The following is a 20785-nucleotide window of genomic DNA, read 5'->3' on the forward strand; positions in this document are numbered from 1 at the left end:
CGCCCGGGGATGCCCCGGCTGCCCGGGGCGCGGGCAGCGGCCGCCGCGTGTTGAGGCGGCGGCGCCCGCGGGACGCACGGTGAGTGGGGCCCCGCGGGCGAGAGCGGGCGGGACACCGTGGCGCGAGCGCTCAAGTTCGGCCTGGGGACTCGGCTCCGGCGCCCTTGGCCCGCCAAAGGGAGCCTCTTCCCCTCGGGGGCCGCGGTGCTGGGAACCCGGGCCACCAGTGTGCGCTCGGACTCCGATGCCCGGAGGCTCCGACCCGTCCACGGGGGGGCGCCCCGCCTTCTCCCCCACTGCGGGGAAGGGAGCGCGGCCGGGTGCTGGAGGACCGTGGCGCCCCGGGGACCCGAGCCCAGCTGTTTCGGGGACTCTCCTACCTCTCCCCCTCCCCCGAGGTCCTGGAGGGCGTCCGGAAGGTGGGGTCCCCCCGCCAGCCACCGTCGCAGCTGCCAAAGGCGTGAGGTCGGGCAGGCTGCCGGGCGCGCCCCTTTAGCCCACTCCAAGCCCCACCCCAGCCCTGCCCCGGGAACTGCCCCAGGGCCGGTCCCCAGCCCCGGAAGGCGAGCGAAGAGGGGGAGTGGAGCTGGGCAGCTTCCCAGAAGTCGGAGTGTGTTTGCAAACTAGTTTTTGCGCAAAAGCTGTCTGGCACCTATGTGTTTAAAGGGTGGGGGAGGGAAAGAAAGAGGCCCTTTCTTCCTTCCCGTCCCTGCAGCGATGCTTCTTCTTCTCGGAATTTAGAGGGGTCTTACTCTCTTCTTCCTCACGCTTCCCATTTCCTTCTTCAGCGTCGCCCCTTCCGGTTCGGAAGCTCTTCTTTGGGTTGGGGGGGCTCCAGCATCAGGAGGCTGAGATCTGCCCAAGGCCACAGGTACAAGAGGAACCCAGGCTCCGGTAGCTAGTGAGGGGTCCCTCTTGCTGTCTGACTTCCCTCTTCCCTCCACCGTAGGTATTTGGGGGGAAGGAACAAGGTCTGGGGGAATTAGACCAGCTGCCCATTGTTTTATCTGCTCTCAGGTTTCCATCAGGTAGGAGTGTGGACTGTCACTTAGGGGTGGAGACCTAGTTCTGCCTCTTGGGGCATCCACAGCTTCTGTGGCCATGGCCTTACTGCCAGACAGGCTCACCTGGAAAAAGTCCCCAGCCCAGGGTCAGTCCTCTCCCTGGTGGAGGACTCTCCCCGTCTTCCCTCCTCCATCCCCTATGGAAGGCACTGGGGCTGCTGAGTCAATAATCCAGCCCCCTTCCCCTTGGAGAATATGGCCTCAGAGAGGACACAGTGTGGGCTCCATGGGAGCCACCTGGAGACTGGGTCACCCTGATCTTAGCAGGCAGGCAACAGATGGAGGGGGCGACCATCTGATCATGCCTCACTCCTCACTGTCCAGGAGGGAGGTTGTGGTGTTCCCCAGTGCCTGAGGACTGAGCCGAGTTCAGAGGTACCTTCTGGATCCCAGCTCAGTGTCCTCTGCCCTCCCAGGGCCTCCTGGCTTCAGGAGGAGGGGTCAAGGAGATTGCTGTAGTGGGTAAATGGTCGGGAGCCCTTCGCTCATGGGAAAGCAGGCATTTGGCCAGGGTTGTGATCTTTGGCAGCTGGAAACTGCCTGTGGACAGCCCCAGTGGGGGGCCACAGGAAACCTGGCTCTGAATGCTGCCCTCTGACTAGCAGCAGAACCATGGCCCCAATCCTCTGAGCGCTTGTGTCATCATCTGTAAAATGGGCTCATCACCCAGGGTCTGCCCAGAGCCTAGGCAGGAGCATAAAGGAGTGGTTTTATGTGATCCATCTGGCAGGGGGCCCAGTGAGCTCCGGGATTGCCCCCAGGCAGGTGACACAGGCTGCTGGAGTGGGAGGGGTCACCCAGGCAGATTTCTCCAAGGAGAGATGGTGGGGGTGCCAAGGATAAGGAGGCTTGGGTTCTCCTTGCCTCTGTGACTTCCTGTCTTCCTGCTCTTCACCCCCTCCTGGGGCTCTGGGGTTTTTCCATCTGTAAAATGAAGCAAAGTATGACATGATGGAATTCACAGCCTCCTGGGAGGCTGGGGCCAGGGAATGGGGGACACGTATGCAAAGTGGGGAGCACTTCATGAGCGACAAGTATGGTGTCTCAGGTGGTGTTTCAAGGGCTCCCCAACCCGGGATGCCTGGAGATTTTAAATTGAGGTGCAGAAGTGAAGAAGAGGTCGGGACGGAGCCTCAGTTTCTCTTGTCAGTTAGAAGGAGCGGATGCTGGAGACCTTCATCTTGTTTCAGAATGATGGTGTGTTTCTTTAAAGGTCCTGGTGGGATGGAGTTGGATGGTGAGGGGCCTGTGTGCCGGCACCGGCACCGTGACTGGTACGCGGCAAGCACTTGGTGACCACTAGCTATCGCGATCCTTGTTCACAGGGACATCAGTGAGCCCATCAGTGAATAACTGCATTCAGGAGCCCTCCTGGCATCCTCCAAGGCAGCCTGCTCCGCCCCAGCCCTCCCTGGAGACAGGAGCCATGCAATCCAGACACGGAGAGATCGCTGTTTATGTCTTAAAATTTTTGTTTCTCCACTTGCTGGTCCATACCTTCTTCCTCTGGGGTCTAAGATGAGACTAATTAGGATAGCACCACTGTCCCACTGTGACATCACCTTGCTTTATTTATCTTGGGGCATTTGCCACCAAGATCACCCTATTTGTTTATTTGTACCTCAGTTTATTATCCACCTCCTTCATCAAAGGGTGTCAGTTCCATTAAAAAGAACAAGGACAGGGCTATGTCCCTATACTTAGAACAGCACGTGGCACACAGTAGGTGCTCAATAAATGTTCTTGTTTTGTAGCCCCTGCTAAATGAAGTCTGTGAAGGTGGGTGAAGGAGATTGGAAGAATTATGAGCTTGCCCTCAAGTCTCTGGAGGGATCCCTGTATCACTAGGCTGAGGGCGGGGGCGGGTAAGTGGGGATCACCAAGAGCAGCGGAGTCACCCATGGCAGGGGCAGGGACAGGTGTGTGTCTGAGAGAAGGTGAGATTCAGCCTGCCCTGAAAGAATGGGGAGTAGGCATCACCTTCTGCCATTGCTTGCCCCCCCATAGGGGAGGGGTGGAGGGAGGGGTCCGAGGTGCGCTGGGGAGAGTCCCCCATTCCCTGTGTGACCTGAACTGTTTCTTGGTTAACCTCTTTGACCTCAGTTTTGCATGTAGGAAATAGGCGTCCTAAGAACAGGAAATCTCCTTTCCGCCTGCAGTCACCCATTTCCTGTTCAGCAGGTCTGGGTCAGAGACTGTGCTGTATATGCTGGTGACAATCATGGTCAAGGCAGATTCAGCCCCTGAGCTCCGGAGCTTGGAGTTGGGGGTGGGGGACCGAGATGAGCAAATTACCCAAAAAAAAAGGGTCATAAAGAGTCAAAGAGTCGTAAAGACAGTGACTGCCATAGGGCGGCGCTGCGGCCGTGAGGGAGGCCTCTCAGGGAGGCAGTGACCTTTGAGCTGAGATGTTAAAGGACTGGAACCCACAGGAGCAGGGCATTGGTCTCTGCCGTGGCTGCATCCCAGCTGTACCTGGGGCAGGTAGGTGCTCAGTGGATGTCTTTGAATGGACGAAAAAAGAACAAGGGCCCAGGATGGAGGAGACAGCCCAGGCAGAGGCCCTGGGGTGGGGACGTGGAGCATTCAAGGAGCCCATTCTCCCCACAATTCCGCTGTCTCCCTGGATGGCTCTTGTGGCTGACCAGGAGCTAGGGACATCTGGCCTGCCCAATGTGTCTTGCTGTCTGTCTCCAAGACACAGGGGAGAGCGTGCTCAGCTCCCTGCAGATGTCCCCCCCCCCCCCCCCGGGCCGGACAGTCTTTCAGGCCATGTCCCTGGGACCAGCCCCAGAGGGTGCTGACAGCAGAGCACGGGCTGCGGGGTGGCCGCCCGACTCTGGTTTTCAGGGACTGTAGAGCTTGAACCAACAGATATCGTTCTCTCCAGTGCTGGAAGCTGCAGCTGGACATGGAGCCAGGCTCCGGGGGGCCCTCCCCACGTGCTGCAGGCCCTGGTAGGCTTGAGCGTCCCTTGGCATGTGGCACGTGGCATGTGGTATCGCAGCTCCAGCCTCTGCCTCCTCCTTCACATGGCCATCTTCCCTTGCACCTTCACATTGTCCTCTTCTAAGGTCATCAGTCACATGGGATTCAGGGCCACCCCACTGCAGAATGACCTCATCTTCACTAATTACATCTGAGACTCCCATATTCCCCACTAAGTTCACATTCCAGGTGTGGGGGCATCTGCGGGGGGCACGGTCCAGCCTATAATAGGTGGGTTATGAAACTTCTGTGTCTTTGTTCTCTGATTTATAAAATGGAGATAGTGGCAGGGCCCATCTCCCGAGGTAACGGGGAGACCCACGCCCTTCGAACAGGACCAGGTGTGCAGAGGCATCCGTCAGTGCTGAGTCCCGTCTCCAGGAGCGGGAGAAGCTGGCAGTGCCCTCTCCACAAGGCCTGGCCCGAGGAGGGCCTGGGCCTGAGGTTGGGCTGCTTCCCTGGGTGGCGGCCTCTTGCCTGGTGCTGGGCTCAGAGCCCCACCACTGGCTGGCCGAGGATGTGGGGCTCTTTGGCATGCCAGGATGTGGGGTGGGCAGCCTGAGGGCACTGAGTACAAGGAGCCATGGAAAAGATGGCAGGGGCCTCCTCTCCTGAGGGATGTACCCAGTGCACAGCCACCGCAGGGGCCTGCGGAGGAATTCTGGGGCTGAACGAGTCCCGATGGCTTTCCAGGCCCGGGAGCTCGGAGATTCTGGGTGGAACTTGGGACTAGAAGCCCAGAGCAGCCCACAGAGGACAAGGGGCTTCTGTAGCCCCAGCCGCAAGGCTAGAATGAGCAGGGAGATGGAGACACCCAGGAGAAGGAGCCTGCCTGGGTTCACCCTGGGGATTAGGAGCCTCCTGGCACCTACTGCCCCGTGGCACTCCTCTGGGGGTGGGGGCGGGGGACACCACAGGGAGGACTCTGGGGCTGTGTCCCGATCTCTGACCCTCTCCAAAGCTCCCTTTGAGAGAAGCCACATTTGAATAACTTAGGCCCTGTGGTCACCAACCCTCCACTAGCCTGGCCTTCCATCTAAGCCTGGCCAGCCCTACTCCCAGAGTCCCCACAGCACTCAGCGCAGCCTGGAGAAATGCCGTGCCCATCCCTAGGGCTTCCTGGGAGGCAGAGGCAGGAGGCAGGGTACCGCCAGCCCTTTTGGCAGATGACAAGCCGAGGCCCTGAAGGGAGAGGTGGTGAGAGCAGGACTGGCCCTAACCTGTGGCCTCCCTGGGCCGGGGGAGGCTGCCTGTCCACCTGCTGGGCTGGTCCCTGCAGTGACAGCCTGGGGCTGGGCCTGGGGCTCCCGGAGGAGGGCCTCCCCCACAGGACAGAGCTTGGTGACTAGGCGGGGATGGCGGGTAGCTTCCCTGAGTGTGGCGTGGCAGAAGCCAGCCCGGGGGACATCAGATCCGACCCCCGCTGCCTCCTCCTCGCCTTGCTGTCTGCGTCTATATTTATCCCTGTAATGGCCTGGCTGCCCGGCAGAGTGCGGTGTCTTCAGAGCACGGCAGCGGTGCCCTGGCGAAGGTGGAAAGGGACTTGTGGGAGGTGCCGCCCCTCGGCTGGTCCAGAGTGGCCAGGCTGGCCCTGAGGGCTGCAGCCGCCTGGTGGGAGGTGAGCCGCAGGCATGCAGGAGGGTCCAGAGGAGCAGCGGCGACTTGGAGTGGGCTACCCCTCCCCCCAGGATGTTGAGGCCATGTACGGGTTCCCGTGTGGCTGGAAGATGAGGGCAGATAAACCGTGACGCCTTTCAGTCCAGGGTCCCAAGTCCCAGAATTCCCAAATCCGGGAATTTTGTGAGTCCGCTGTAATTCCATGGGATCCCAAGATGTCGCGGGTCCTTTTCCTTTGACCTTTCACTCTTCCTCATGGCCAGCAGCGTTTGTCCCGCTCCCAGTCTCTGCCTCTCGGTGTTGGGAACAACAGAGATGAAATGAGATTGGTCCCCTCTTTGGGCTCCAGCGAGGGCAGCATTTCCTAAGCTAGTGGTTACCGTGTGGCAGCAGCGGGGTGGTTGCCCCTCAGGGACCCGGGAAGCAGTGGGCTCTGCAGAGGGGCCCTGAGTTGTTGGTTTTCGTCCCTAAACATTGTATTTCTGAATAACAGAAAGCGGAGCGGCCAGCCTGCCTGCACAGCTGGATGGCAGCCCCTGGCCCGCACATCTGGGTTACCAGGCCTCCTGTCGGTCATGCCACTACCTGTCCTCCTGGGGTCCTCACCTTCAATAGCCTAGATGTCTCTGGTCCACGTTGAACCATCCATATGTGCACCCACACCAGGCGGCGCCCCCTTCCGTCCTGTGCCCCACACTCAGCACGATGGGAGGCCACCCACACTGTCAGTGTGCCCGGGCCGCCTTCGGGCTCATTACGTGTCCACTGTGTACCATTCAGTAAAACACCCTTTATTTCTCCCTTCTGATGGTGGGGACGGGCGGGCAGGGGCTCCAGCCCGGGGCCATTAGGAACAGTGCCACCACAGGGGACATTCTGGTGCACACCTTTTGGTGGCCATCTGTGGACATTTCCCTTGAGCCTTGCTGGTCATCCCAGGGAGGCCGTTATTGAGCTGTTGTAGGCTCTGCAGAGCAGCTCTGCTAAGTGATGGCACCGATTTCCGCTCCCCCTGGCAAGCCATGAGAGCTCTGGTGGCTCGTCCTTGCCAAAGTCCCCGCTGTCAGCTTTGGAAACTTGTGGCTCTTTGGCATCTGATTCTACCGAGCTGAGTAAATGGAGGGAGCAAAGAAAGAGGCGAGCATCCGGGCAGCTGGACCAGCCCAGGTGCTTAGCAGTCTGTGATTCCCCTGGAGGGACAAGAAAGACCCATGACTTGTCCCGAGTCACGTCAGGGCCGGTGTGGATCCGTCCTGTGGTCGGGAGTGGTATCGGCCTGGGAGCCAGAGACTGAACCCTTGCCCTGTCGGAGCTCCGTTTCCTCATCTGGATACGGGGGTGGGGTAGAGACGGTGCCCGGCTCAGGGATGCTGGGAAGGTTCAGAATGAGAGCTCCTGGGCCAGGCCTTAGGATGATGGCTTTTATGAAGGTTGTTTCTCCATAGCGTGGCCACACCCACCTTCCCTCTCTCAGCTCCCGCACTCAGGAAGGGCTAACCCAGAACCTCACTCCAACGCCTTACTTTTGTGCCCTTGGGGGCTAAAGGTTGCTCTGATGGCCGATTTTACGTGTTGGACTCAGCTGGGCTACAGTGACCAATGGTTTGGTTGGATACCGGTCCACTGGTTGCTGTGAAGGTATTTTTAAGATGAGATTAACATTTAAATCAGAAGACTTTCATAAAGCGGATTATCCTCCATGACGTGTGGGCCTCATCCAACCAACCGAAGGCCTTCAGCATAGAGACCGAGACTTCTCCAGCAGGCACGGGCCCTGGCGTCTGCAGCACGAAGCCCTGCCCGCCGCTCAAGCCTTCCCCCGGCCCGGCCCTGCAGATTCCTGACTTCCTGCCCCGCCATCACATGAGCCAATTCCTTAAAATAAGTCTCTCTCTCTGCACATGCTGCTGGTTCAGCTTCTCTGGAGAACTCTGACTAATCAGTTACCACTTGGCTTCCTGAGTCTTCTCATCTGGGAAATGGGGCAAGGGACCCAGTTTAGACCCAGCTGCACTCAAGACCCTTCCCAAACCCCTGCAAGGTCTGCAGACCCAGCAGCCACAGGGGCTGGTGGGGACTGAGTATCTGGTTAGTCGAGGGTTCTGGGTGGGCAGGGCTTGCTGGGGGCCAAGAAGAGCATCTGCTTAATTAAGCCAAGGAGAGCCACCGCTGGGGTGGGTCAAGGCCTCAGATCTGGGGCCTTGTGCTCCCCTGGGAGCTTGTTAGAACCCCACCTGCCCGCCCAACCCGTGATTTGTGCATGCCAACCCACGCCAGAGTCACCTGGAGGGCTTTTTCCAACACTCTAGGCTGCCTGGTCTCCGCGGTGCCCAGGATGCTGTGCTCCTGAGCGGCTCCTGAAGACACACGGCCCCCTGTGTGGGGACCACACTGGAGCCACTTTGGCAGCTCTGCTGTTAGAGGTGAGCACCACTTCCCCAACAGGATCTTCTGGAAGCCCTGAGAGGCCCAGCAGCCGCTACACCCAAGGGTAGGTGGCCACCTTGGAAGGCCTGTAGGTTCCTGTTCCCAGTCTGTTGTTCATTCTTTGGCCCCAGCCACCAGCTTGGCCACCCCTGGCTTCTGTCCTCCAGTGGAGAAGGGGAGCCTGGAGCCGTGTTTCTCAACCAGCCTTGGCCCCTTGCCGGCTCCGTGTGAACGGCTCATCCCTGGAGGTTTTGGTCTGTTCCCGCCTCTCACGAGAATCATGCAGAGCGTGTTCCAAGTGTTTATCTCACTTGGTCCTCACGACACCCTAGGAAGCGAGTTTATGGTCCCCGTTTTACAGAGGGTGACACAGAGAGGTCAAGTAACCTGCCTGAGATCACACATCGGGTAATGGAAGAGCCAGGGATTCAAACCCCAGCGTCTGAGTCCGGAGTCTGCTTTTCACCGCTGCCTGGTACTGACCAGAGGACCAAGCCCTGTCTTTGCCACCAGCAAGACTTTGTAGAGCTTTGCTTCCCGTAGTTGACGCTGCGACGGAATCTTTTTCACTTTGCAAATACTAAGTTGAACGTGCTTTTTCTGATGGCGCCTGATGCGTCTCACTAAAAGATCTGGGGGCGTTCCCACGGTCACCCAGCCCCAGTGCCCACTGGCTGAGACTCTCAGGAGTGGGGCCGCTGCTCCCTGGCCACCTTGACCTGCTGCTCACCTTCTAGCTGCTCTCCTCCCCATTGAGCCTCCCCCTGGCTGTCTGCCCCGCCCCCCCCCCGCCCCGTGCCTGCCACTCCTGCTGTCTGCCCAGCAGTGCCACCCCTAAGTCGGGGGTCTGCCCAGCCAGCTTAGCAGCTCCTCAATCAGTGGGGAGGATGGAGGGACGGCAGGCTTGGTTTTGGGCCCAGGTGCCTCCCTCCCTGTGGTCACCGGCTCCCGGCCCCTCAGCCTCAGCCTGTTGGTGGAGCACCCCCTGGGCAGAAGCTGCTCTCCTGCTGGAGAAACAGTGCTGGTGTCTCCCTTGGGGACTTGTGCTCTAGGGGGCCAATGACAAAGCCAGGCACGTGGACAAACACGTAACATGCTCATACAGCGCAGTGTCAGGAAAGGAGACGGCATGGAGCTGAGACGCGGGCTCGAGGGACCAGGCAAGGCCTCGAGGATGTGACATTGAGCTGGCTTTTTTTTAGGGGAGGGGTACCATGTGGCACACACCTGTAATCCCAGCATCTCAGGAGGCTGAGGCAGGAGGATCGAGAGTTCAAAGTCAGCCTCAGCCACGTAGCGGGGCCTCAAGCTGACTTCTGTGACCCCTCCTCTCTGGCACTGGGAACAGTGAGTGCAGGGGCCACGGGGCAGGGAGAGGTGGGCACATGAGCAGAGAGGAGGCCAGGAGCCAGGGAAGGGGCATGAGTCGGGCTTGGTAAGGCAGGCAGGACTTTTTCTGCTTGGAGAGGATTTTTATTTTTAAAAATTTTTTTCTTAATGCTGGGGATGGAATCCAGGGCACTTTACCTCTGAGCTACATCCCAGCGCTTCTTACTTTTTTACTTTGAGACAGGGTCTCACTAAATTTTGCTGGGGGTCTCACCGTGTTGCTAAGGCTGGCCTCAACCTTGTCATTCTCCAAACTCGCTGGGATTACAGGCATGAGCCACCCGCCTGGCCAGGATCAGGGGGCTCACGTGACCTCAAAGGAGAAGGCATTGGAAGGTTTTCATCTATATGTTTAAAGACTCCCTCTGGCTCTGTTATGGGGAGAAGTGGCTCCGGGGAGACCTGGCAGAGCTGGGGCAAGGCCTGGCCCAAGATGACAGGGCCCAGCCAGCGGAGGCCGGGAAGTAGAGATGAGGGCAGAGGCCGGAGGCTGCTTGGAGGTGACCTCAGCTGCTCTGTGAGATAGGGGACGTGAAGCCAAGGGGTCAGGAGAGTGAGTCACTAGGTTTCGGGCTAGGACCATGCTGTTCTAGACCTGGGCTCCGCACCAGAGTCGCCAAATCCTGCCCTTCTGCCTCGGGACGGGAAGCCAGGCTGCTGGGACAGTGGTCTTGGGGTGCTGAACTCCCGGAGCCTATTCACTGCCATAGTCCCGGGTGCTCAGGGGCTGCCCGCTGGGTGAACGAGGAGCCTGTGCCTGGGGTGGCGAGGCCCTGCCCTGGCCTTGCCTCAGCAACCCCATCTCTACAAGGGACCCCTGGCTCCTCATCCCGCCCACCAGGCTGCTTCCCAGGGGGCCTGGTCACACGGCAGGCCTGTGCCCATCTGTGCCAGGAGTCAGGACCACCCTCTAGCAGGCCCGGGCTCCTGTGCCCCCTTCTCCTGCCTGAAAACCTCAAATTACCTGTGGGGCGGTGCTGCCCTGGGAGGCGTCCATCTTGCCCAGATGCGCAGGGCAGACCCAACCCTCCCTTAATGACACCTTGCCCGCCTCCCGCTGGGGCAGAGGGGAGGGGGCCAGGCAGCCTAAGCTGTGGTTTCTTTTTCCATTGCGTCAGGCCTCAGGGTCCAGCTGGCCTGCCTGCTGCCGGGCTGGCACAGAGGGCCACTCTGACCCCTGCTGCCCCAGCCCTGGCACCATGTGCTCCCCGTTTCGAGCCTCCAGGAGCTTCCTGGCAGAGGGTGAGTTAAGATGAGGGACGCGCCCAGGGTGGAGGAGGCCCCTCCCCACCCATCAGTCATCCTCGGCTCTCCCCAGCTGGCCTGTGAGCTGATCCTGGCCGAGCCAGTGGCTGGCTGTGACCTGGCCCTCCTGACCATGCCCGGAACCGGGCCTGGGGCCAGTGTTGTCACCAAGGCAAGGCGAGAGGTGTGGACAGGGAGGAGGCCGACACCGGGGATGGAAGGAGTGGCCCCAGAGAGTTCGCGGGCCAGTGGCTTCGTGTTTTTCCTCCGGGGTCAGGAAGTGCGTGGAGCTGGGGTGGACACTGGCCCACTCCTGCCCAGCAGCAGGGGCTGGTCCGGAAGTGGAGAGGAGGTGGGCGAGCCAGAGCCGTCCATCGGTGATGGCGGGGGATACGGGGTGTGGACCACGTGCGCCTGGAGGAGCTGGTGACCCTGGGCACTCTGGGGCCTGGGTACTTGTTCAGATTGGGGGGTGTCCTTGGCTTCCTCGGCACTGCAGTCCTGGTCACCACGCCGCCCCTTTGTTTCAGACTTCACTGGCCTGGCCGATTCCCCGAATGGCCCCCTAATGCCCAGCCATCCCCCACCTTGGTGGGAAGACTGAGCGTTGTTAGCCCTGTAGTCCAGAGACCTGGTTCACACTCTGCCTCTGCTCTTTGCTGGCCACAGGACCTTGGCAGTTTTCTTCCTCTCTCTGGGCCTCAGTTTCCTCATCTGTAACATGGTGGTCATCCTGCCCCACCCCCACCCCCAGGGCAGGTCTGAGCACAAACAGACGCCTTCAGCCACATGGGCAGGACACCCCTGTCTGCCCGCTTGCCTGGCCGAGGATTTGCACCCCGCCCCCAGCTGCACATGGTGGAGTGAGCATTGATGCCCCCCCGCCCCCCAGTGAAACTGATCTCTACACGACAAGAATAAATCCTGCAGGCACACTGCGGTGCCGTGCTGATGCTCGGGCTCCTGTGATTGTCCTGGAGCGGGAGCGGGCAGCTGAGGACTGGCTTCTCACTGTCCACATCCCCTCCCTGCCGGACAAGCCCTGGGGGGAAGAGGGGGCCTGGCCTCCTGCAAACCAGGGCCTGCAGCGGCCCAGCAAGAGACTGGCGCTCGGGAAGTGGGCTGCGGCAAGGGTAGAGGGGGAGGGTGCACCCAGCACGGTGACTGTGACATGGTCCTTCCTGCAGGGATGGCAGCAGCTGCGTCTCCTTAGCTTGACAGCTGGCTTGCCCCACAGGCTCGAGTAGGCTTTTAAATAGACCAATCAGATCATGTCACTGCTCTGCCCCCAAAACTTCCCATCACTCTCGGGCTGAAACCCAGCTCCCCAGAGGACCTGGCTGCTGTTCTGGACCCTTACTGTGTCCCCGCTGGGCGGGATCGGGGCTCTCCAGGAGTCTCAGAGGACTGGCTTCTTCCTGCAGGGTCTTCAGCTCCAGCACAGTTCTTGGGACCTAGTAGTTGCTCAGTAAACCCTCTGGAGGAAACGAATGAGCTTCAATTTCCTCCTCTGGAAAATGGGGCATTGCTACCACTTGCCCCGTGAGACTGAATGGGGGAAGGGAGACTGTAAAAGCGACGTGTTATCTGTGCTCCAAGCACAGGGACAGGACCTTGGGTTCCCACCATCTTCCTCTTCTCCCTCCTCTGGGGAAGTGCAGGGTCATTTATCCACTCAACCATGAGGGGAGTCGAGGCACTGGCAGCTGGCCCCTGTGGGGTGAGTGTCTGAGGGCTGGACTCGTCCACCTGGGTGGTGGGCCTGGGTTAAGCAGGCACCTGCTAGTGAGAGTGAAATCTGACCGCAGGAGTCTCACGGGATGTGCCTTCATGTCACATAGCAGATAGGAAACAGAGACACCAAGGGGGGAGGGGGCTCTACAGGGCTGGGGCGGGGGACTCAGAGCTCACTGCCACTGGTTCCTCCCCTCCTGCTCCCAGGGGACAACTTGTCTTCTGGGACGAGGGACTGCAGAGCACTCTCAGTGTCAGGAGCAGCCTCCACAGCCGAGGGGCACATGGGCCCAGGATTGGGGGAAGCCGGGAGTAGTGAAGGGTGGGTCTTTGTTGACCGTCAAGACCAGCGCGGGCAGGATCTGAGGAATGTGAGCTTGGTCCACGTTCATTCATTCCTGTATTCTATTCGTCCTTCTTTCAATCATCGAACGCACTCGCAATGCTCCCTGTGCCGGAGCCACTGTGCTTGGGCTGGAGATGCAGAATGAGCATGAGAAACAACGAACAAGGTCACCTTTTGAATAAGCTACTGGAAGTGGGCTTCCTGGTGGCCAAAGCAATGAGGGAAATCTGAGCGCCCGTGCGTGGCCCCGTAGCCACAGGCTGCCGGCATGTTCACTGCTCAGGAGAAGCCCAGCTCCCCCTGGCACCATGAGTGTCACCGTGAATGTCGGGCTGCCTGTGTCCCGTGGTGCGTTGCCGATCTGATGTGAGCAGCACTGTGGTCCCTCACAGGTAAACAGTGGCCAAAACAGAAAACTCCAAAGACGAACAAGACCCACCTCCAGGAGGCTCCTTTGTGGTGCATCCTGTGCGTTCTCCTTCCCCCAAGCCTCTGGCCCAGGTTCCCCCCAACACCGCGTCCCCTCTCTCCCACGCCCTTCAGGCCAGGTGACAATGACCCCCTCTGGAGGGGCAGCCTCCTGACCCTCACCCCTCTTCCCCTAGACTGCCAGGAGCTGCTGCTGCCACCACCAACCCCGATGGCCTACATAGCCGGTGGGGGAGCCCCAGGGGCTGGGGCCACCCCCCTGGGCTCCCAGCACTGCGTGTGCAGAGTGGAGCTGTCCGTGAGCGGCCAGAACCTGCTGGACCGCGACGTCACCTCCAAGTCCGACCCCTTCTGCGTCCTCTTTACGGAGAACAACGGCAGGTGGATGGAGGTGAGGCCCTGCGTGTGCGCTGGCGCTGGGCAAGGCAGGACCGGGTGCTGGGCAGGGCTCCCCGCTGGACCTGCGACCCCGGGGCTCAGGCCTGGAGGTGGGAGAATGTGGGTGGCAAAGGGAGGCTACGTGGAAACTGCGCCTCTTCAAACTAATACTGAAATGATTATATCCCTAAATTATCATGATCCATCAATGCACAATTATGATTTTATATTCATTGTTTTATATTGTAACATTTAAATGGTTGTAACTTAGTTAGAAATTTTATAGTTTTACAAAATGCTCCCTTCCTTCCACTTTTAAACAACCCTCCCCCTGTCTCTAAATGAGCACACAGTCAGCGCTCGGGCTTTGGGCCCTAGAGTTGGTTCCAGCCTCAGCAATGCTGTTCCCTGCTGTGTGGCCCCAATAAGGGGCTCTCCCTTTCTGAGCCTGTCTCCTCTGTGGGATGGGGGTTTCGTTTTCTGGAGCCTGCTGCGGGGGAGGGAGGCTGGGAACCGGGCGGGTGTCCTAGGCCAGGACTGGTGAGCTGGAGCCTGGGCCCGGGGCCTGGGGAGGGGAGCCGCCCTGAGAAGGCGGTGGAGACTCCGCAACCCCTCGCTTTCAGGTGTTGAAACTTGCTTTGTTTCCTCTTGCTAAAGGGAACTACATTCCTAGTGTCCAATTTAGAAAATTAATTGAAACCTAAAGACAGTCCCAACGGTTAGGCACCCACCTGTTGGTTTGGTAGCCAGAGAGTTTTGTATGCATGTTTATTTTTCAGACTACATATGGATCTTGCTTGGTTTTTGGTACCTGGGATTGAACCCAGGGGCATTTCACCACTGAGCTACATCTCCAGGCCTTTTTTATTATTTTGAGACAAAGTCCCGTTAAGTTGCTTAAGGTCTCCTAAAGTTGCAGAGGCTGGCCCTGAACTTGCGATCCTCCTGCCTCAGCCTCCTTTTTAAGTAAATATTTCACTGGGTCATGGTGAGCCACTAAATGAAAATACTGTGATTCCAAAGGCCTCCGGCAGATGTTGGCTGCTGCTTGTGATAAAAAAAAAAAAAAAAAATGGTGCTTGGTTTGTTGCCCTCTGTTGTTTGCAGAGGGGAAATAGGACCTGGAGGGTGGGGATTTTTCTGTGTCACCCAGTCTGTTGGGGGTGCCGCAGGAAGTGGGAAATGGGATGTGGGGTCATCCCAGATCTCCAGGGGTGGCCCAGGCCTGTGCCGGTGCTCAGTGCCAGACCCCTGGAGCCCCACGTGCCCCTCAGGGTGCCCCCCACTCAGGCATTCCCAGTGACTCCATTCCCACCCAGTGGGCCACCCTGGCTAAAAATAGCCCAAGGCCAAGACCTCTTGTGTGGCTGCTGCTCAAGCCTTAGAAACAGACTGGGTGGGAGGAAAGTCAACAGAGCCCGGGCCCCAAAATAGACGTCACCCAGACTCCGTGGTTTGGGGCGTCCGCGTTCAGAGGCCGGGAGGCGGGTTCCTGTTTCAGAGTGGCCACCGCCCACAGGGAGGCGCACAGTCCTCACCGGGCTTCTGGGGCAGGATTCCAGGACTCGGAACCAGAAACTCACTCTGAGCCCCGCGTGGTGGTGCCCACCTGTACCCCAGGGACTCCGGGGACCGAGGAGGAGAATCCTAAGGGTGAGGCCAGCCTAGGCCACTTGGGAGACACTGTCTCAAAATGAAAAGAGCCGCCCTGGACTCAGTCTCCACGTGGGGGCAGGAGATGCAAACACCCGTCCCTGGGTGTGGATTCTGTGACCCACCTCTCCCCAGGCCCCCCACTTCCTTCTTTCTGTTTCCTCTCAACTGCCCCGTCTCTTCCAAGGTAAAAAGTTTAAGAACTACAGAGACTCCAGTCCCCGAGATGTAGAGGGGGACTTGCCCTCTGTCACTTACGCAGCAGGGTCAGGGCCCAAGCTCTTACCCTGGTACCTGGGAATGGAGCTAGGGCTGAAGGGTTAAGAGTGTGGGTAGTAGAGTCAGATCCAGGTTTTGAATCTTGGCCTTGGCCCTGCTGGCTGTTCAACCTTGGGTAAGTCACTTCACCTCTCTGTGCTCCTGTGTTCTCATCTATGAGCTGGGGTAGTGACTGCTTCAGCCTGGCCCTGAGTCGGAGCTCGGTGATTGGCAGAGTGCTTTCTGGCATCCCGAGAGGGGCAAGCCAGCCGCCCTGAATCTGACTCCCACCGCCCTGCCCCTCTGCCAGTATGACAGGACGGAAACGGCGGTCAACAACCTCAATCCTGCGTTCTCCAAGAAGTTTGTCCTCGACTACCACTTTGAGGAGGTGCAGAAGCTCAAGTTTGCCCTGTTTGACCAGGACAGGTCCAGCACACAGCTGGAGGAGCATGACTTCCTGGGCCAGTTCTCCTGCAGCCTGGGCACGGTGAGCTGGGCAGCCCCCACGATGCCACCAGCTTCCCTGGAGTAGCCCCTCCCTCGGGCAGTCTCTCCCGGCACCTGCTCTCCCTGCCTCCCCAAGTGCAGATGCAGACCACCGGGGGAGCCAGCAGGCACCAGAGCGGGGGTACAGCCGGTGGGCTTGGTGCCAGGCAGGAGAGCTCCCATCTGAAGGGACAGCCAAACGCAGTGCCACCAACTGCTGCCGCACTGTGGGTCCCACGTGGCCAGAGCATCCCAGGACTAGAGGTGGCCGGGTGTAGCCTTGACTGCCTCATCTGGACACCTGCGCACAACCAGGTCCCCTGGGAGCAGTCCTGCGCTAGCTGGCGCTGTGTGACCTCGGCCACTTGTTGCCCTCTCTGGACCACATTTCCCATCCATCTTGGGCCTTGGCCAGCTGCTGGAGGCCAGAGAGGCCGTGTGCCCTGGCCAGATGGACTTGAACGTCACAAGTCTCACTTAAGGATGGGGCGGGACCGGGAGGGTGAAAGAGGGCCTCGTGGGGAGCCAGATGTTCACTAAAACAGCAAGGGCAGGCAGGACCTGAGGTCCCTTCTTGTGTGAGAAGCAGGGTACAGTCAGGGTCTGGCTGGATGTCAGCTTAAGTATAGGGACAGGGAACCAGCGGGGCCAGCAGAGCAGCCCCGGACTTGGCCCTGGTGGACTTAACCACCTCCGGCCCTCAGGAGGCAGCGCCAGGCACTGCAGGGGCTGGGAGAGAGCTGTGGCCAGGGGAGGGACCCTCAGGACAGGGCAGTGACAAAGCTCTCGCCACGCCAGCCCCGGCCTCGGCCATCCTACTGCTGGTGGCCCCATTGGCTGAACCCCCAAAAGCTAAAGGACAGAGAGCCAGGTGACACAGTGCATGGGGCCCAGAGCAGGCAGAGAAGGGTGGGGAGTGGACCTGGGAGGAGCAGCCTGGACTGGTGTGTCCTCAGACCTGCGTGAAGACCCAGCCTTTACCCAGGAAACCAGGGCGGAGGCCCCTGAGGCAGGTGGGGACAAGGGGACAGGAAGGGAACTTCCTGATGTGCTTCACTTTACCCTTCTCTATGATTGAACCCCACGCCTGTTGTTAGCAAGGAAAACACAAAGACGGAGGCCGCCTCCCCTGCAGGCTTGCCCAGAGGAGGCCCTCCCAGGACTTGGGGGAGGACACCCTGCAGTGGTCTCTAGAGCTGGAGCCCTGAGGACCTTCCCTGGGGTGAGCCGGGGGAGTGGAGCCAGACTGCAGGAGGCCACCCCCAAGCCCCCCCCCCCTCTGGCCAGTGTCCTGGCTGCTCTGATTGGCTGGCAGTGGTGGCCCTCAGCCTCCCAGGGTCAGACTCTGCAGGTGAAGGTTTGGCAGCCCTGGCAGGAGGCGGCCAGCTGAATGGCGCCTGTGGAGGGTTTGTCCCTCTGGCCTCCCTGAATGCCTCTCTCTGTCACCAGATCGTCTCCAGCAAGAAGATCACCCGGCCTCTGCTGCTGATGAACGACAAGCCCGCGGGGAAGGGCCTGATCACGGTACCAGCCCCCTCGGCTCTCCACGTCCAGCACCCGCCCCTGCCCCGCTGCTGCCCTCCCCCATCAATGGGCCCTTCTCCGGCAGATAATCACCAGCTTTGTTTGGAGTAAAAAGGCCCAACTTACAACTTAGCAACAGGTTTCTTAGCAACGGGCTCCAGGCGGCCACAAACGATGCGCTGGGGGCCGGCCGCTGTCAGAAGGCCCCCAAAGCGGCTGGGGCGGGGCCTCCTTCTCCTCCCTGGCGGCTCCAGCTCCCTCCCAGCCCCCTCCCCACGGGTCCCTGCCACCGCCCTCCCTGGGGACACAGTGGGGGGCTCTGGTTTTCAGCGGTGCTCTGTGCCTCCCCTGCGGTGCCATGCACAAGGATACCCGGTGCGCAGCCCCTTCTCAGGGATGAGCGCGCAGCCCCAGAGGGCAGGGCAACCCCCGTTAGCGGATGAGGGAAAAGAGACCCAAGAGGAAGTCCCCTGGGCAGCCCCACTAGCCAGATTGTCCCTGGTGCTGGTGCAGGAGGGGCGCCGTGCTCCTGGCGCTCCCACCCCGGGTGGCTCCTTCCTTCAAAGCTAAGGGACCCCGCTGCCCCAGCCTTGCAGCCCCACCCGGGCGACTCTTTGCCCCTTCCCTCCAATGCCGGGGCCGGGCAAGCTGAATTGACCGCACACCCTGGGCACCCCACAGACCCCCATCTGCTCTCTTCCTGTCGCCTGGAGTGCCCCGCCCAGCCCCCAGATATCCGTGGTCACCATGGCTCCATCTCAGCGCTTCCACGCCAGCTTCCTGTTCCCAGCTGGTCCAGCCCTGGCTGGGCTGGGGTCCAAGGATCATGGTGGGTGGTTGGGGAAGGCGCGCAGGGTAGATGACCCTCGGAGCTGAGGGAACTCTGGTGGCCCTGCTCCCTCCCCCGGCCTCAGTTTCCCTGATGGCACATGAGGTTGCTGCAGTTGCTGACCCTGGGTGTTCCGGGCTCTCTGGGGCTGCAGGGGGGACATGTCCTGCTGCTCCCTGGCCCAGAACCTCTCCCTCAGCTCAGGTCTAGTCACTGCTTCATCGTCCCTCATGCCCCAGGTCCCCTCCCCTGAGCCACATGAAGCCACTTTTGATTCCTCATTCTGGATGACAGAAACTGTTTTTTGGGGAAGACAAAAAACTTGTCCGAGGTCACCTGGCCCCACCCCTCTCACTCCTCCCCCCCCCCATACCCACTGTGCCTGGCAGGTGGGGGGTGGGAGGAGCAGACCCTCCCCTCACGGCCCTGACCTTGACCTTGCAGATCGCAGCCCAGGAGCTGTCGGACAACCGGGTCATCACGCTGAGCCTGGCGGGCAGGAAGCTGGACAAGAAGGTGAGGCAGGCGGAAGGGGTTTCCACCAGGAGCAGGGTCCCCTCCCTGGCCTGGGGTTGTGTCACCTGGCTCTCTCTGGCCATCACCTTCATTGTCCCCTGGGGACAGGCCTTGCATAGGCCCCCACTGGCCACTCCAGATGAAGACCTCCTCACCTGTGAGACGGGGAGCTTCCCATCACCTGGGGCATTCAGGACACAGTGGGATCCCACTTGTGCAGCACCCCATCTCACAGGGTCCTCAGTGCCCTGTGGGGCCCCTACCTGATGTGCCCCAAGTGCCCCGACTCTGACCCCACCTCTTCCTCTACCCTCCAACCAATCCAGCCTCTTTGCCATCCTGATTATTCAATTGGCAGTGCTGGGGATCAAACCCGGGGCCTCACATGTGTTAGGTCCTGAGCTACATACTCCTGGCCACTGTTCCCAGATTAAACCAGGCACACTCCTGTCCCAGGACCCAGTGGGGGAGGGAACTAGGGATTGAATCCAGGAGCGCTTAACCACTGAGCCACATTCCAGCCCTTTTTATTTTTTTATTTTGAGACAGAGTCTCACCAAGTTGCTGAGGCTGGTTTGAGCTTGCAATCCTCCTGCCTCAGCCTCCTGAGCTGCTGGGATTAGAGCATGCGCCACGTGCCCTGCTGCCTCAGGACCTTGACTCTTGCTCTTTCCTCTGCCGGGACACTTCCTTGAACACTCACGGCTCCCTCCTTACATCAGACCTGTGCTTCCATGTTACCTCCTCGGGCAGTGGCCTTTGATGGCCCGCCCTTTCGTTCTCTACTTGTCTCCTTGACACTATTGTCTCACAAAGAGTCTCGTCTGTTTTCGTGTTTGTCCCCTTCATCTGTGTCCTCTTCAGAGTGCTGCTTTTCTTCAACTTAATACGTTGATTTTTAAAGGCCAGCACATCCCTCCAGCACCACCAGCCGGAGAGCTCTAGGTTTTCAGATGCTCCTAAAAGAAATGCCACCTCCTGCGGGTGCCTGGCCCTGTGCTGGAGCGGGCGCCCTCCTGCAGCCCCGCCCTGCTGCACATGCTGTGGCTGCAGCCCCTGCAGGCTCGGGGACTCGGGGCTTGGGGACTCAGGGGCTCGGGGCTCAAGCATGGCTGCGGCGACCACCCTGTGATGGCATGTGTTTGCCGGGTGGGCTCCAGCTGCCCAGGTCTCCAGCTGAGCCTTGCAGAGGCTGAGGGGATGGGGACAGGGGGCTGGGGACCCAGCTGGGAGGGCTGTGCCCTTCGCCCACATCCCTCTGCTCTCCCAGGACCTCTTTGGGAAGTCGGACCCGTTCCTGGAATTCTACAAACCCGGGGACGATGGCAAATGGATGCTGGTGCACAGGACTGAGGTGGGGGCCCGGGGCCTGGGGGTCACAGTGGGTCTGCCCTCCAGCCACCTCCAGCCGCTCAGGGTGGGGCTCTGCCATCCCGGCCAGGCAGCTGCCCTGGGAGACCCTCCGCTGCTCCCCTCCTTCCCCAGAAGTGCGCCTGGGGATGTCCCCATCCTGACTTGCCGTCCTCCCCGGCCAGCCTGACCAGAGCCGTCCCCCCACAGGTGATCAAGTACACACTGGACCCCGTGTGGAAGCCGTTCACCGTGCCACTGGTGTCCCTGTGTGATGGGGACATGGAGAAGCCCATCCAGGTGAGGGGGCCTCTGGGGGCCCTGCTCCCCCACTGCCCGATGGGGCCTCCTGGTCTACCCAGGGATCCCGGGAGCCCCTTCCTAAGATGGAAAGAACCCCACCTTGGGGGAGGGAGCATGGGAGCCTGGAGCCCTGAGTCCTTGTCTTCCTGGCCTCTGGGGACCTGGGCAGGATCCCCACCTGCATGAGCCTCTGCTCTAAAACTGCCGCACCCTCCAGGAGGCTGCAGAGCTGGGGTTACAGGGGTG

General features: G+C 60.1%; 1 protein-coding gene across 1 annotated transcript in view; it reads left to right on the forward strand.

Annotated features, from left to right (window-relative positions):
* Positions 1–20785, forward strand: part of Cpne2 (copine 2) — a 38460-nt gene continuing 17675 nt past the window's right edge. Inside the window, exons 1-7 of the mRNA XM_026395636.2 lie at positions 1–79; positions 13416–13630; positions 15839–16018; positions 17467–17541; positions 18815–18886; positions 20157–20240; positions 20447–20536. Of these exons, the coding sequence (XP_026251421.1) occupies positions 13451–13630; positions 15839–16018; positions 17467–17541; positions 18815–18886; positions 20157–20240; positions 20447–20536 (681 nt within the window). The 5' untranslated portion in view covers positions 1–79; positions 13416–13450. The remainder of the gene's footprint in view (positions 80–13415; positions 13631–15838; positions 16019–17466; positions 17542–18814; positions 18887–20156; positions 20241–20446; positions 20537–20785) is intronic.

Source organism: Urocitellus parryii, chromosome 15 (genome assembly GCF_045843805.1).
Source record: "Urocitellus parryii isolate mUroPar1 chromosome 15, mUroPar1.hap1, whole genome shotgun sequence".
Taxonomy (NCBI): Eukaryota; Metazoa; Chordata; class Mammalia; order Rodentia; family Sciuridae; genus Urocitellus; species Urocitellus parryii.